Below are 17,762 nucleotides of genomic sequence, written 5' to 3' on the forward strand. Positions count from 1 at the left end.
ATGTGACAGAGGAGACATGAAAGGCGCACTTCTCAGCCTTCACGTAGAGACAATTCTCTAAAAGGCGCTGGAGTACACGTCGAACGTGCTGAACATGAATCTCGAGTGACGGTGAAAAAATCAGGATATCGTCAAGGTAAACGAAAACAAAAATGTTCAGCATGTCTCTCAGTACATCATTAACTAATGCCTGAAAGACAGCTGGAGCATTAGCGAGACCGAACGGCAGAACCCGGTATTCAAAATGCCCTAACGGAGTGTTAAACGCCGTTTTCCACTCGTCCCCCTCTCTGATGCGTACGAGATGGTAAGCGTTACGAAGGTCCAACTTAGTAAAGAACCTGGCTCCCTGCAAAATCTCGAAGGCTGACGACATAAGGGGAAGCGGATAACGATTCTTAACCGTTATGTCATTCAGCCCTCGATAATCCACGCAGGGGCGCAGAGTACCGTCCTTCTTCTTAACAAAGAAAAATCCCGCTCCGGCGGGAGAGGAAGAAGGCACCACGGTACCGGCGTTGAGAGAAACAGACAGATAATCCTCGAGAGCCTTACGTTCGGGAGCCGACAGAGAGTATAGTCTACCCCGAGGGGGAGTGGTCCCCGGAAGGAGATCAATACAACAATCATACGACCGGTGAGGAGGAAGGGAGCTGGCTCTGGACCGACTGAAGACCGTGCGCAGATCATGATATTCCTCCGGCACTCCTGTCAAATCACCAGGTTCCTCCTGAGTAGAGGGGACAGAAGACACAGGAGGGATAGCAGACATTAAACACTTCACATGACAAGAAACGTTCCAGGATAGGATAGAATTACTAGACCAATCAATAGAAGGATTATGACATACTAGCCAGGGATGACCCAAAACAACAGGTGTAAAAGGTGAACGAAAAATCAAAAAGGAAATGGTCTCACTGTGGTTACCAGATACTGTGAGGGTTAAAGGTAGTGTCTCATATCTGATACTGGGGAGAAGACTACCATCTAAGGCGAACATGGGCGTGGGCTTCCCTAACTGTCTGAGAGGAATGTCATGTTTCCGAGCCCATGCTTCGTCCATAAAACAACCCTCAGCCCCAGAGTCTATCAAGGCACTGCAGGAAGCAGCTGAACCGGTCCAGCGTAGATGGACCGACAAGGTAGTACAGGATCTTGATGGAGAGACCTGAGTAGTAGCGCTCACCAGTAGCCCTCCGCTTACTGATGAGCTCTGGCTTTTACTGGACATGACATGACAAAATGTCCAGCAGAACCGCAATAGAGGCAAAGGCGGTTGGTGATTCTCCGTTCCCTCTCCTTAGTCGAGATGCGAATACCTCCCAGCTGCATGGGCTCAGTCTCTGAGCCGGTGGGAGGAGATGGTTGAGATGCGGAGAGGGGAAACACCGTTAACGCGAGCTCTCCTCCACGAGCTCGGTGACGAAGATCTACCCGTCGTTCTATGCGGATGGCGAGTGCAATCAAAGAGTCCACGCTGGAAGGAACCTCCCGGGAGAGAATCTCATCCTTAACCTCAGCGTGAAGTCCCTCCAGAAAACGAGCGAGCAACGCCGGCTCGTTCCAGTCACTGGAGGCAGCAAGAGTGCGAAACTCTATAGAGTAATCCGTTATGGATCGATCACCTTGACATAGGGAAGCCAGGGCCCTGGAAGCCTCCTTCCCAAAAACTGAACGATCAAAAACCCGTATCATCTCCTCTTTAAAGTTCTGATAATCGTTAGAACACTCAGCCCTTGCCTCCCAGATAGCTGTGCCCCACTCCCGAGCCCGACCAGTAAGGAGTGATATGACGTAAGCGATCCGAGCTCTCTCTCTTGAGTACGTGTTGGGCTGGAGAGAGAACACAATATCACACTGGGTGAGAAAGGAGCGACACTCAGTGGGCTGCCCAGAGTAACATGGTGGGTTATTAACCCTAGGTTCCGGAGACTCGGAAGACCAGGAAGTAGCTGGTGGCACGAGATGAAGACTCTGAAACTGTCCAGAGAGATCGGAGACCTGAGCGGCCAGGGTCTCAACGGCATGACGAGCAGCAAACAATTCCTGCTCGTGTCTGCCGAGCATTGCTCCCTGGAACTCGACGGCAGTGTTGAGAGAATCCATAGTCGCTGGGTCCATCTTGGTCGGATTCTTCTGTTATGCTGATGAATGAGGACCCAACAGCGACGTAATAGTAACAGAGTCTTTATTCCAGTATCAAACAAACAATGATTCTCCTGGATATATCAAAGGTAAATCCAAAACAGGAAACTGAAATCCTCTCGTCAGTAGAGAGGAACGACAGGAGACGCGACCACAGACTGCAGGTCGCTTCAGGAAGGCACAGGCCGTAGCTGACATAGACACCTGCTCACACGCAGCATCTGAAGAAGGCAAAAACACGACAGGGCGGAACAAGGACACAGGAACAGCAAACATCAAACAAGAATCCGACCAGGCAGAAGCGGAAAACAGAGGGAGAAATAGGGACTCTAATCAGAGGGCAAAATAGGGGACAGGTGTGAAAGAGTAAATGAGGTCGTTAGGAGAATGAGAAACAGCTGGGAGCAGGAACGGAACGATAGAGAGAGAGAGCGGGAGAGGGAGAGAGGGAGGAGGAGAGAGAGAGAGAGAAAGAGGGAAAGAACCTAATAAGACCAGCAGAGGGAAGCACAGGGACAAGACATGAAGATCAAAGACAAAACATGACAAAGGATCTCTCTGTACTTTGCTCCGTTCATCTTTCCCTCGATCCTGACTAGTCTCCCAGTCCCTGCCGCTGAAAAACATCCCCACAGCATTATGCTGCCACCACCATGCCTCACTGTAGGGATGGTGCCAGGTTTCCTCCAGACTTCACGCTTGGCATTCAGGCCAAAGTATTTTCAGTCTTGGTTTCATCAGACCAGAGAATCTTGTTTCTCATGGTGTGACAAACTCTAAGCGGGCTGTCATGTGCCTTTTATTGAGGAGTGGCTTCCGTCTGGCCACTCTACCATAAAGGCTTGACTGGTGGAGTGCTGCAGAGATGGTTGTCCTTCTGGAAGGTTCTCCCATCTCCACAGAGGAACTCTAGAGCTCTGTTAAAGTTCATATCGGGTTCTTGGTCACCTCCCTGACCAAAACCCTTCTCCCCCAATTGCTCAGTTTGGCCGGGTGGCCAGCTCTAGGAAGAGTCTTGGTGGTTCCAAACTTCTTCAATTTACGAATGATGGAGGCCACTGTGTTCTTGGGGACCTTCAATGCTGCAGACATTTTTTGGTACCCTTCCCCAGATCTGTGCCTCGATACAATCCTGTCTCGGAGCTCTACTGACAATTCCTTCAACCTCATGGCTTGGTTTTTGCTCTGACATGCACTGTCAACTGTGGGACCTTATATAAACAGATGTGTGCCTTTCTAAATAATGTCCAATCAATTGAATTTACCACAGGTGGACTCCAATCAAGTTGTAGAAACATCTATCAATGGAAACAGGATGCAGCTGAGCTCACTTTCGAGTCTCATAGCAAAGGGTCTGAATACTTATGTAAATCAGGTATTTCTGTTCCTAATTCTTAATACATTTTCTAAAATTTCTAAAAACCTGTTTTTTGTTTTGTCATTATGGGGTATTGTGATGTCATTATGTGGTATTGTGTGTAGATTGCTGAGGATTTTTATTTATTTAATACATTTTAGAATAAGGCTGTAACTTCAAGAGGTCTGAATACTTTCCGAAGGCACTGTATCTGAGGGCTTGTCGCCTATGGAGGCGACTTCACTAGGTAACAGTAAACTTTCTCATTGTTCAACCAGAGTTTCAGCTTTAGTATAAACTTCTGATGCCATCGACATGACATGCTCCAAAAAACAAATATGGTATGTAAAATATTATGATGAGATATTGTCTGCTACATGTTCACTGGTGTATTTTCACAGTAAATTATTGAATATGGAGTTACTTCATTGTTTTTGGTCATACAAAATATTCACAACATGTTATAAGCCTTTATAATGCCTTGTAATAGAGTACCACAGTATGAGTCATAATACCTATAAAACCGAGTGGTCAAACAGGGAAATGGTTAAATCGTTTTTCCACCATTAATTTTTCCATAGGGGATTTTAGAAACACTTAAAATAAGGGCTGTGTTTTGTGTAGGCTTACCCTGGCGTGACAATTTGATAACCGTGTAAATCTCTCTAGGACAAGGTGACTTTTTTCCCCCACGTCACGCCAGGGTAAGCCTACACAAAACACAGCCCTTATTTTAAGTGTTTCTAAAATCCCCTATGGAAAAAATGAATGGTGAAAAAACGATTGGAACCATTTCCCTGTTTGACCGCTAGGTTTTATGGGTATTATGACACCTCCACTGTGGGGCTGTATATGGCTTATGTTATGTCTCTATGTATTAGAATTTCATCTGATTCAAAATGGCTGTTATTTATTTAATTATGAGATGTATGAGATTAGTTGGAGTTTTCTCATTCCGGTACTTCCCCCTCCACCAGGTCTGCCAACGTCCACATCCAGCACAGGCTCTAAACGTGGCCCTGGCTGCCCGTTGCTCCCTGGAGTTGATGAGGGATGCAGATTAGATGGCTTGCTGTGACTGGTTCACTCTAAACCCAAACAGATGGGGTCAGATAACTGTGTGACTATTCATTCTGTCGTGTGTGTGCTTGTATCCGTATGTGTGCGTTGTGTGTTTAAGTGTGTGTGTGTGTGTGTGTGTGTGGTGTGTGTGTGTGTGTGTGTGTGTGTGTGTGTGTGTGTGTGTGTGTGTGTGTGTGTGTGTGTGTGTGTGTGTGTGTGTGTGTGTGTGTGTGTGTGTGTGCGCACGCGTGCACAAATGTATATGTGTGTGTGTTTGTGCACATATTAATGTGTGTCCGTTGCTGGGTGTCAGTGGGCAGACTGGCATACCTGGCAAGCCTATGTGAAGTTCTGAATGTCACTGGAGATGCCATGCCCTGTCTCTCCACTCTGCCACAGCAGTCTCATTAGATGACTGGCAGCTCTCTCTCGCTCTCTATCTCTCAGTATTTTTAGAGGGTTTTCACAGTAATCACAAGCTTATTTTTCCTGCTCTGATGCAGTGGGACCAAGCCCATGTCTGTCAGCTTCTTTGGGAGTCTGGATCACTGGCCCCTGTTCCCTACCCTAATATATATTACACAAAAATTGTAATTATTATTTTTTGGGACGTTCCAAAAATTACTTCAATATGGCCTCTAGTCACCCAAAACAGATATTTGCATTGAATGAATGTAATTCTAGTCCAATGAAGTAGACATGGGGAAATATTTTGAGCTTTTTTGTTTCTAGGAGGCCAAAGTGGAACGCATTTTATAATGTCTAATGTGTAATGTTACTGCCCACCAAGTTGTTTAATAATTACAGTCAGCCTTTAATACTGCTGTAACACTTTGATACAGGTCTCACCGCAGATGACGCAAACTACTTTGATCTTGAGGAAATACTCAGATATTTGGTGCCACCTTGTGGCCAATGAAGAAAATGTCATGAAATGGGCCCAACGAAGAAAAATGTCCTTCACGCCGCTAAACTTTGCCATTTCTCATTACCGAGGCGAATGTGTTTTCAAATAAGTAATGTAAAATAAACTGTGTTGAAAGTCACAGCTGAGACGGAAAAGGAATGGTCTCAAAAGTGATAGGACGAAAGCAACTGGCCATGTTAGCCAAAGTGGGCACGTTGTCTGCTACCTAAAACAACCTAATCAAACTGCACCCACCATCTCTGGCTTACTACAACAGAGTAGACCTATAGGCCTACCTCAATTTGCCAATAAATTACATTCCTCATATATTTACTCAGGGGCGCAACTTTGGTTTAAGAAGTGGGGGGGCATAATACTATATATTTTTTTATATTCTTTCTCCAATACATGTTCCTTTATTATTTTAACCTAACTCTACAATCCCTCTCCTAATTGGAGTAAACTAATAACAACACTTAGGCTTCTACTTCCAGCTTATACATACTATATACATTTTACGGACAAAGTATATTTTACAATAGTTATCTTTTGTTTGTTTTTAGTCCCATCCTTCAGCTCCACTCAACCCCTCCCATCTTTTTCTGAACACAAACCAGTTTTGATTTCTGTTTGCCATATATTTTTTTGTAGATAAAAAAAAAACGATGCTATGATGTTTCAGAAAAGTTCTGAACCTTTCTATTCTCATAGATTCAACTTTTTTTTTTTTTTTTTTTATCACAAATTTTTTCTAAGAGTATTATTAGATTATTGATCGATTGACTATGACTTTTTAAATCCCCCAGCAGTGCTATTTGCAGAGGGGGACATAACTTGGCAGGGTGTATGAGGCTCCTCCCATTTTTGGGGGCATCTAAAGCACATTTCCTGCATTTCTACACAATCTAATATGACCTATGACCCTTCAAGCTGTCTCTATTTAGAACAACAAAAAGTAAGCAAAAATGCCCACAGTCATAAAGCTAGGTAAGAGATTATTAAATATGATTAAGTGATTGATAAGACTGAACTAGATCATGATAATTCAATAATCAATATTGTGTTGCACCTTTAACCAATAGCCTAACAAATGAACAACTCTTACAAATAAAGTACAGACTTAACTTTTGATTGTAAAAGTTGTCTCCCAACCCCCACCAGTCTAGTCAATAACTCAACTCTCTCCCCAATACAGCTTCCTTCCCATCTTTTTTTAATGTATTTTTTGGGGGAAAACAAAAGTTGAATGAAAACACACCTACACATTAACACACAGACACAGTAAACCCTACATATAACTCATATCATAGACCTAATGGTACTGTAGAGCTCTTTTTACTTGCACACAATATAGAGGAGTTGCCCCATCCTGTCTCTAGGGGTCCACAGCCCTGTATCGCTCTAACCCAACACACCCCACTCAGCTTAGAGAAACATTCATTATTGGCTTCAGGTATGTTAGGTTAAGTCCAGAGTAACAACAGTACAGCAGACCCCCAGGGCAAGGCCTTAGCAAGCCCAGCAGCTAGGGATTGCCTAAATAGGTATCTCCCCTGACGTGGGCTTGTTTTTAATACAGACTCCTTTTATCGTACAGTATTCCATATAAGGCGTCCAAACCTTATGAAAGTTGCACAGTATACCCTTAATCTTAAAACAAATCTAGTGATACTGTACATACACTACCGTTCAAAAGTTTGGGGTAACTTAGAAATGTCCTTGTTTATGAAAGAAAAGCTATTTTTTTTGTCAGTTAAAATAACATCTAATTGATCAAAAATACAGTGTAGATATTGGTAATGTTGTAAATGACTATTGTAGCTGGAAACGGCAGATTTTTTATGGAATATCTACATAGGCGTACAGAGGCCCATTATCAGCAACCATCACTCCTGTGTTTCAATGGCACGTTGTGTTAGCTAATCCTAGTTTATTATTTGAAATGGCTAATTGATCATTATAAAACCCTTTTGCAATCATGTTAGCACAGCTGAAAACTATTGTTCTGATTAAAGAAGCAATAAAACTGGCCTTCTTTAGACTAGTTGAGTATCTGGAGTCACAACAAGACCACAACATATGCAAATATGTCCCCTTTTGTGCTTTACACCTCCAGCAGAATAATACAATTTCTGAGTGAATGATATTCAGTTTCACTGGCATATAGTACTTTCTATGGATGGTCTTACACTGTAGTAATTTATGTCTAAGATTATATGAACATGACTGGGCATTCTAACATATCTGTATCCATTCGTCATCATTAATAGCGTCTCCCAGGTCTTCCTCACATTTTTGTTTTACATGTTTTGTGTCATCGGGAAAAGCCTCTATCAACCCTTGATGCAGTTTGGAAATCAACTTTGGAGGTTTATCAGACTGCCTTAAAATAGCATCTGTCTTGTCCAGTGTTTGCTGCACAGAGAGAATAAAGTGTTGTATCTACAAAAATTCACCTCACCTCTGTCACAGACTGGTCTTCCCTGGCTGTCTGGCCCTGCTGGAAATGTTCCCACTCCTAAAAGGTAGGCTATAAAAATTGCTCAAGAGAAAGTGCAAGTCTCTCCATTTCAGAACTCAGGATAAGACCCAGATGCAGACAGCTAGAGTCACAGATGTTTTATGACCCAAACAAGGGGGGGTGGGCAAAAGACAGGTCAAAGACAGGCAGAGGTCCGTCATCCAGGGCAGACTCAATAAGATACAGAACAGCATGCAGGCTCGGGGTCAGGACAGGCAGAGGTTCATAAAGGGGTCAGAGTCAGGCAGGTACAGAACGGCAGGCAGGCTCGGGGTCAGGGCAGGCAGAATGGTTAGAATCGGGGGAAACTAGGAAACAGAAGTAGAGAAGGCGGGGAGACGGGAAAACACGCTGGTAAGAGCTGACAAGACAAGACAAAGTAGCAACAGACAAACAGAGAACACAGGTATAAATACACTGGGGATAACGAGGACGATGGGTGACACCTGGAGGGAGGTGGAGACAAACGCCGAATACAACAAGTGTAGACTTTACCATGAAATGCTTACTTAATAGCCCCTTCCCAACAATGCAGTTAAAAAGTAAGAACATTTACAAATGGATAAAAATAAAATAGTAACACAATAAATGAACACAATAAATATTTTAAAAGGACTTTTCGCCAAGTCAGTCTCAGAGCCCACAATAAACTTGACAACATCCCTTTCACTGTGTTGCTGTTGCTCTAGGACCCCTACAGCCTGCTAATCCTAGCAGATACGACCTGTGACCCCAACTTGGACTCATGGATAGACGTAACATAGTAAACTTAAATCCGGGACACTCCAATTAGTATGTTATGTTTTGTATGGTATGTATTCATTTGTGGATGTCCATCATCCATTTTGTATGATATGTTATGAATTGCAACTCATACAAGATGTTACAAATTTGCTAAACGTATGATACGTTACAAATTCCAATTTGTTGTGGCTAATGTCAGCTAGGTGGCTAGGTGGCTAACACTAACATTAACTAGGTGGCTAACATTAGCTAGGGGTTAAGGTTAAGGTTAGGGGATGGGTTAGCTAACATGCTAAGTAGTTAAAAAGTATTAAGTAGTTGGTAATTAACTGAAACGCTAAAATTGTCCTTTAGGAGATTCGAACACACAACCTTTGGGTTACTAGACGTTAAAACCCGTTATACACCTACCCATCCACCACGACCAACGATCCAACTTTCGTTTTTGCCTTAAGTAACCTTCTGTCTTATGTAACCATACCAAACGTAACATATCATACTAATTTGAGTCTATGAGCCCAGGCTGGTGACCCAAGGATAGCCTGAGATTATAGCCTGGTCTTCCTTATGTAACCATACCAAACGTAACATATCATACTAATTTGAGTCTATGAGCCCAGGCTGGTGACCCAAGGATAGCCTGAGATTATAGCCTGCTCTTCCTTATGTAACCAGGTGGTTATTAACAGAGCAGAACCAGTGGCCCGTTGCCAGTCTGTGATGTCTTACGGCAAATTGAATAATCCCTTTAACATGTTACTGAGAGGCTCAGCTACAACATTGTTTATGACCTGACCTGCCGGTGGTGGAGAGGTGCTGGGTTATATTATTTATTAAGGCACACTGTTTTAAAATGTTTCTTAACGGAAAGCGAAAACAATCTGTTTATATTGGACAGGTCCAGGTAGTCCCTTCCTGCTTCAGTCCGTTTTTGGTGATTGAGTGAGAGAGAGAGAAATGAGAAATGTCCAGTCCCATCCCAGCAGTTTCTCCCTTGGGTTCTTCATGGGGTCGTCCTGCTGAGGGGTGGGATAGTCTCCTGCGCGGGAGGTGGGGTGAGGAGGAAGGTCCGCGGATGAGGTCCTCCTATGGCATACAACTATACAAGTGGAGGCTCCTCAGAGGAGGAAAGGGAGTGCATTTCCTCAGTGAAGTGAATTTCCTAAAAGTTAAAATAGTGAATCATTAAAAAACTACATTTATTCACTTCACCAAATAATTGATTAAAATACCAAATAAATTGCAATGAATGTCTACAGTAGTCACAACAGCACACCTGGGGTAGCACCATGGTGTAGCCAGAGGACAGCTAGCTTCCCTCCTCTGAGTACATTGACTAACCCAACACACCCCAATACAATACAAAACCTAGGAGGCTCATGGTTCTCATCCCCTTCCATAGACTTACACAGTAATTATGCGAATGTAGCTAGCTAGTTTAGCCTACTCAAACGCCTAGCTCAAACAGAGAGGGGTGCTATGTTAGCTAGCTGGCTACGGCTATCCAACACTGGAACTCTTCCAAGTCAAGGTATTCATTTATTGCCACCAGGGCCCATCGGTGTAACTGCTAAACTCCTTGCTGTACACTGTACTGCATGATTGTAGTGGGGTTTGCTAACTAGTAGCTATGTTGATTATGACATTAGCTAATGGTTATGGTTTGGTTATGGCTTGGTTATGGCTTGGTTATGGTTTGGTTATGGCTTGGTTATGGCTTGGTTATGGGTTGGTTATGGCTTGGTTATGGCTTGGTTATGGTTTGGTTATGGCTTGGTTATGGCTTGGTTATGGCTTGGTTATGGCTTGGTTATGGCTTGGTTATGGTGGGGTTTGGCTTGGAAAGGTTTATTCGCCTGGTCACAGACAGCTGTTGTGTTCACAAGTGAAGGGAAAAGGTGGTTAGTAGGGAGGGTCTTGGTTAGTAGGGAGGGTATTGGTTAGAAGGGTGGTCTTGGTTAGTAGGGAGGGTCTTGGTTAATAGGGAGGTTCTTGGTTAGTAGGGCAGATCTTGGTTAGTAGGGTGGGTCTTGGTTAATAGGGCCGGTCTTGGTTAGAAGGGTGGGTCTTGGTTAGTAGGGAGGGTCTTGGTTAGTAGAGTGGGTCTTGGTTAATAGGAAGGGTCTTGGTTAGTAGGGCAGGTCTTGGTTAATAGGGAGGGTCTTGGTTAGTAGGGTGGTCTTGGTTAATAGGGCAGGTCTTGGTTAGTAGGGTGGGTCTTGGTTAATAGGGCAGGTCTTGGTTAGAAGGGTGGGTCTTGGTTAGTAGGGAGGGTCTTGGTTAGTAGGGTGGGTCTTGGTTAGTAGAGAGGTTCTTGGTTAGTAGGGCAGGTCTTGGTTAATAGGGAGGGTCTTGGTTAGTAGGGTGGTCTTGGTTAGTAGGGTGGTCTTGGTTAATAGGGCAGGTCTTGGTTAGTAGGGTGGGTCTTGGTTAATAGGGCAGGTCTTGGTTAGAAGGGTGGGTCTTGGTTAGTAGGGAGGTTCTTGGTTAGTGGGGAGGGTCTTGGTTAATAGGGAGGGTCTTGGTTAGTAGGAAGGGTCTTGGTTAGTAGGGAGGGTCTTGGTTAGTAGGGTGGGTCTTGGTTAGTAGGGAGGGTCTTGGTTAGTAGGGCGGGGCTCTTGGTTAGTAGGGTGGGGCTCTTGGTTAGTAGAGTGGTCTTGGTTAGTAGGGCGGGGCTCTTGGTTAGTAGGGCGGGGCTCTTTGTTAGTAGTGCAGGTCTTGGTTAGTAGGGCAGGGCTCTTGGTTAGTAGGGCGGGGCTCTTGGTTAGTAGGGCGGGGCTCTTGGTTAGTAGGGCGGAGCTCTTGGTTAGTAGGGTGGTCTTGGTTAGTAGGGCGGGGCTCTTGGTTAGTAGGGCAGGGCTCTTGCTTAGTAGGGCGGGGCTTTTGGTTAGTAGGGTGGTCTTGGTTAGTAGGGCGGGGCTCTTGGTTAGTAGGGCGGGGCTCTTGGTTAGTAGGGCGGGGCTCTTGCTTAGTAGGGCGGAGCTCTTGGTTAGTAGGGTGGTCTTGGTTAGTAGGGCGGGGCTCTTGGTTAGTAGGGCGGGGCTCTTGGTTAGTAGGGCAGGGCTCTTGCTTAGTAGGGCGGGGCTTTTGGTTAGTATGGCGAAGCTCTTGGTTAGTAGGGCGGGGCTCTTGGTTAGTAGGGCGGGGCTCTTGGTTAGTAGGGCGGGGCTCTTGGTTAGTAGGGCGGGGCTCTTGGTTAGTAGGGCGGGGCTCTTGGTTAGTAGGGCGGGGCTCTTGGTTAGTAGGGCGGGGCTCTTGGTTAGTAGGGCGGGGCTTTTGGTTAGTAGGGCGGGGCTCTTGGTTAGTAGGGCGGGGCTCTTGGTTAGTAGGGCGGGGCTCTTGGTTAGTAGGGCGGGGCTCTTGGTTAGTGCTCAGATGGGAGACCTACTAGACATCAGGGGCCGTATGTATCAAGCATCTCAGAATAGGAGTGCTGATTTTGGATCAGTTTACCCTTTTACTCACATTGAATAGTTAATATCACATGGATACAGGGGACTTGATCCTAGTTTCTGTCTGATTCTGCCTACTGTATCCACTGAAAAGCAGCTTCTATGTTTTTCCATGTGAGTATTTTAATGGTTATTTTCTTTATAGATGTCCTCTGAACTAAAATGTCCTACGACAATTACCCAGATACCACATAAGAACCCTTATCCTTCCCTTCACACACATTTTAATCCTTTTTCTATAGCACCTAATTTGTCCTATTTAGCTAGCTTGCTGTTGCTACCTAATTTGTCCTGGGATATACACATTGAGTTGTTATTTTACTTGAAATGTACAAGGTCCTCTACTCTGACAATTAATCCACACATAAAACGGTAAACCGAATTGTTTCTGGTCATCTCCCTTCCTTCCAGGCTTTTTCTTCTTTGGACATTATATGGCGATTGGCATCTAACTTTCATAATAAGGTGTATTACCACAACCTACCACCGTTCATCTTTCAATCACCCACATGGGTATAACCAATGAGGAGATAACACGTGGGCATATGCTTCTAAAAGCCCATGAGGAGATGGGAGAGGCAGGACTTGCGGCGCATTCTGCGCCACAAATAGAAGCAACTTCTATTTTAGCGCCTAGCAACACAGACGCTCATTGGCGTGCGCGAGCAGTGTGTGTGCAATGATTGAATGACATGTACGTGTACATTTATTTTGCAACGCACGCGCACGCGACACGACCGGTGTGGTCAGCATGTTACACCATAACCAAACCGGAAGCGCGCGTCATCGTGCACAAATAGATTTTGTCCTCCCACATCAAACGCGATCATGACACGCAGGTTGAAATATCAAAACAACCTCCGAACCAATTATATTAATTTGGGGACAGGTCGAAAAGCATTAAACATTTATGGCAATTTAGCTAGTTAGCTTGCACTTGCTAGCTAATTTGTTCTATTTTGCTAGCTTGCTGTTGCTAGCTAATTTGTTCTGGGATATAAACGTTAAGTTGTTATTTTACCTGAAATGCACAAGGCCCTCTACTCCGCCAATTAATCCACACATAAAACGGTCAACCGAGTCGTTTCTAGTCATCTCTCCTCCTTCCAGGCTTTTTCTTCTTTGGACTTTATATGGTGATTGGCATCTAACTTTCATAATAAGTTAGATGTATTACCACAACCGACCAACCGACCTCAGTTCGTCTTTCAATCACTGTAATGAGTGCGTACTGGTGGCAGAGAAGTCAGGCGCAGGAGAGCAAAGACTGTGTTACAACGGGGACAATGGGACAAAAACCCTTCGCACGCCAGACATAACGTCCACAAACACTTACAATAAACAATACCGGACAAGGACATGGGCGAAACAGAGGGTTAAATACACAACATGTAATTATGGAATTGGAACCAGGTGTGTGGGAAGACAAGACAAAACAAATGGAAAATGAAAGGTGGATCGGCAATGGCTAGAACGCCGCCCGAACAAGGAGAGGGACCGACTTCGGTAGAAGTCGTGACAATCACCCACTTGGGTATAACCAATGAAGAGATGGCACGTGGGTATATGCTTCGAAAAGCCAATGAGGAGACGGGAGAGGCAGGACTTGCATCGCGTTCGACGTCACAAATAGAAGCAACTTCTATTTTAGAGTTTGGCGACGCAGACACTCGTTGGCGTGCGCGAGCGGTGTGGGTACAATGATTGAATAACATGTATGTGTACATTTATTTTGCAACGCAATGCGCACGGTTTGGGTAGGGTGTTAAATGCATGTAGAATTGTCCACATAACAGTAGACATATTTATAAGCATCCCTGTGCTATGTTGCTGTAGCTGGCACAAAAGGAAAAACCATGCAATGAGTGTGCAATTAATCAATAAGGCCTGAGGGGGTCTAGTATATGGCCAATATACCACGACTAAGGGCTGTTCTTATGTACGACACAACACAGAGTGCCTGGATACAGCCCATAGCCGTATATTGGCCATATACCACAAACCCTGAGGTGCTTAATTGCGATTATAAATAAAAAAAATGTATTTACCTTTATTTATCTAGGCAAGTCAGTTACTTGGGGCGACAGTGGTTAGAGCGTTAGGCCAGTAGCCGAAAGGTTGCTAGATCGAATCCCCGAGCTGACAAGGTAAAAATGTGTCATTCTGCCCCTGAACAAGGCAGTTAACCCACTGTTCCCCGGTAGGCCGTCATTGTAAATAAGAATTTGTTCTTAACTGACTTGCCTGGTTAAATAAAATAACAAATTCTTATTTACAACAGCAGCCTACACCGGCCAAACCCGGACGATGATGGTCCAATTGTGCCAAGCCCTATGGGGCTCCCGTCCGGTTGTGATACAGCCTGGATTATAAACTGGTTACCAACGTAATTAGAGCAAAAAAATACATGTTTTGTCATACCCGTGGTATACGGTCTGATATACCATGGCTTATAGCCAATCAGCATTCAGGGCTCGAACCACCCAGTTTATAATTAAGCAATAAGGTCCGAGGAGGTGTAGTATATGGCCATTATACCATGGTTTATTGGCAGTATATCACAAACCCCTGAGGTGCCTAATTGCTATTATAAACGTAATTAGAGACGTAACAATAAATGTTTTGTTATACCCGTGGTCTGATATACCACGGCTGTCAGCCAATCAGCATTCAGGGCTCGAACCACCCAGTTGATAATTGTGTGTATAGTACAGTATGTCTGCTAACGGACCAATCTGATGGCACAGAGTTTCTAAACCCAGATGCGCAACTTCACGAAACTTCCGGGAACCCTTGTGAAACGGACCAGGCCAGGTTTTGACAAGTCAATGGGAGAAGTGAAAAATGATTCCTTAGTTGTTCATTTTCTTGAAATCTAGAGGCACAACGTAGATTCGAACCAATGTCTTATGTTGTGGAACACGTTATTACTCCAACCTCGTGAAAGTGACAAACTGACACGTTTTCAACTTAATATCGAAGGAGTGCCTTTCTGCACATGCGCAGTTCGGCGCCAGACGATTGTTAGACCCGATGACGTGTTTATAAGCATGAGTTTAGCAAGCCAAAGTCGCCATGACATCGCCTAGAAGTGTGATCGGGGATTTCTATTGGAGAAGCAGTTTTAGCCTACCTTCCTACTGTACTTTATTTGGTAAGGCTAAGGCATCAGGGTACAGAAGCCATAGGACAAAGCAGATGATTACCGGAGTGCCGGGATTGGCTCTGCTCAGGTGTGACATCAGCAAGCTTCCGACTCCCTCCTTCCCTTGCGCTCTCTCGCTCGCTCTCTCTCTCTCTCTATTCAACGGGCTGTATTGGCATGGAAAACATATGTTTACATTGCCAAAGCAAGTCTGCCTCTCTCTCGCTCTCGTTTTTTTTCTCCTTTGCCTTTCCTCCTCAGCATCCACTTCTGATGCCGTGTGTCTGTGCTGTTGGGGCGACCGGAGCCTAACGCGCAGGGCCCTGCACCCGATTCGCTGCACCTTCCCTGGGTCTCTGTCTCTTCCACTTCCCCCTGCCTGTCAGCCTGCTTGGATACCTCCCCCACCCCCCGTAGGGAGAAACGACAGTCTGCTTCACTGGGGAGCCGTTCGGGAATTAGCAATGCCCAATCCCGGCATCCTTTAGCCACTTGGAATATCTCGGATTTCTACATCCGTCCGTCTGTCTCGCTATCCATCTGTCGCCGGTCTCCCTCCATCCGTGGCGGGGGACAGAGGAATGAACATCTGCAACCATGATTCAAGGTAATTATTTGTACCCCCACCCCATCCCCTCCTCCTATCCTCCTTTTTATCCTCTACATCCTCCCTCTCTTCTCCTACCCTCTTATGTCCTGAAAGGCAGTATGTTGGGTGCTAGTGCTTGGTAATAAGCTTATGTGGCTATCAAGGCGGTATGTTGGGTGCTAGTGCTTGGTAATACGCTTTTGTGGCTATCAAGGCGGTATGTTGGGTGCTAGTGCTTGGTAATACGCTTTTGTGGCTATCAAGGCGGTATGTTGGGTGCTAGTGCTTGGTAATACGCTTTTGTGGCTATCAAGGCGGTATGTTGGGTGCTAGTGCTTGGTAATAAACTATCTGGCACATCTGTGTGTTTGTTGCTTAGGCTAGCATATGGGGTGGGGGGGGGGGGGGGGTTATTTGTAAGGGGAGGATAGATGTTCACTTCACAGCTGTCCGTCTCGGCAGGGTTTCTTTTGTGTGTGTGTGTGTGTGTGTGTTGTGTGTCTGGTGATGGTTGTGTGTGTGTGTACTCAATAGTCTTGTCTCAAGGTTATGCCCATTGTTGTGTCTCAATACTAAATGTTCTAGAATTCTGTGAGCTCTAGTGTGTTCGAGTCTAATGTGTTGGCTGAAATAATGCATTCTGTGAGCTCTAGTGTATTCTGTTCTAGTCTAATGTGTTGGCTGAAATAATGCATTCTGTGAGCTCTAGTGTATTCTGTTCTAGTCTAATGTGTTGGCTGAAATAATGCATTCTGTGAGCTCTAGTGTGTTCTATTCTAATGTGTTGGCTGAAATAATGCATTCTGTGAGCTCTAGTGTGTTCTAGTCTAATGTGTTGGCTGAAATAATGCATTCTGTGAGCTCTAGTGTGTTCTATTCTAATGGGTTGGCTGAAATAATGCATTCTGTGAGCTCTAGTGTGTTCTGTTCTAGTCTAATGGGTTGGCTGAAATAATGCATTCTGTGAGCTCTAGTGTGTTCTGTTCTAGTCTAATGTGTTGGCTGAAATAATGCATTCTGTGAGCTCTAGTGTGTTCTATTCTAATGTGTTGGCTGAAATAATGCATTCTGTGAGCTCTAGTGTGTTCTATTCTAATGTGTTGGCTGAAATAATGCATTCTGTGAGCTCTAGTGTGTTCTATTCTAATGTGTTGGCTGAAATAATGCATTCTGTGAGCTCTAGTGTATTCTGTTCTATTCTAATGTGTTGGCTGAAATAATGCATTCTGTGAGCTCTAGTGTGTTCTGTTCTATTCTAATGTGTTGGCTGAAATAATGCATTCTGTGAGCTCTAGTGTGTTCTGTTCTAGTCTAATGTGTTGGCTGAAACAATGCATTCTGTGAGCTCTAGTGTGTTCTGTTCTAGTCTAATGTGTTGGCTGAAATAATGCCAGCTCATTTCAGAATGTGTGAATCAGTTACCCATTCACCGATGATCCTACCCATCATATCAAGAGGACATTATCAAACCATTTGTATTTATTTATTCTCCCGAAATATATGGTATTCAATTGGTAGTTACAGTCTTGTCTCATCGCTGCAACTCCCGTACGGACTCGCGAGAGCCGCACTGCTTCTTGACACAATGCACGCTTAACCCGGAAGCCAGCCACACCAATGTGTCGGAGGAAACACCGTACACCTGGCGACTGTGTCAGCATGCACTGCGCCCGGCCCGCCACAGGAGTCACTAGAGCGCGATCGGACAGGGACATCCCTGCTGGCCCAACCCTCCCCTTACCCGGACGACGCTGGGCCAATTGTGCACTGCCCCGTGGGTTTCTCGGTCGCGGCCGGATGCAACAGAGCCTGGACTCGAACCAGGATCTCTAGTGGCACA

The 17,762-nt window shown here is 44.9% G+C and overlaps 1 protein-coding gene across 1 annotated transcript in view; it reads left to right on the forward strand.

Moving 5' to 3' along the window:
• The first annotated feature begins 15,465 nt into the window (after positions 1–15,465).
• The window catches only part of LOC139559594 (SH3-containing GRB2-like protein 3-interacting protein 1), a 51,165-nt gene continuing 48,868 nt past the window's right edge, over positions 15,466–17,762 (forward strand). The window contains exon 1 of the mRNA XM_071375720.1: positions 15,466–15,940. Coding sequence (XP_071231821.1) covers positions 15,931–15,940 — 10 coding nt within the window. The 5' untranslated portion in view covers positions 15,466–15,930. The remainder of the gene's footprint in view (positions 15,941–17,762) is intronic.

Source organism: Salvelinus alpinus, chromosome 30, assembly GCF_045679555.1.
Source record: "Salvelinus alpinus chromosome 30, SLU_Salpinus.1, whole genome shotgun sequence".
NCBI classification, from domain to species: domain Eukaryota; kingdom Metazoa; phylum Chordata; class Actinopteri; order Salmoniformes; family Salmonidae; genus Salvelinus; species Salvelinus alpinus.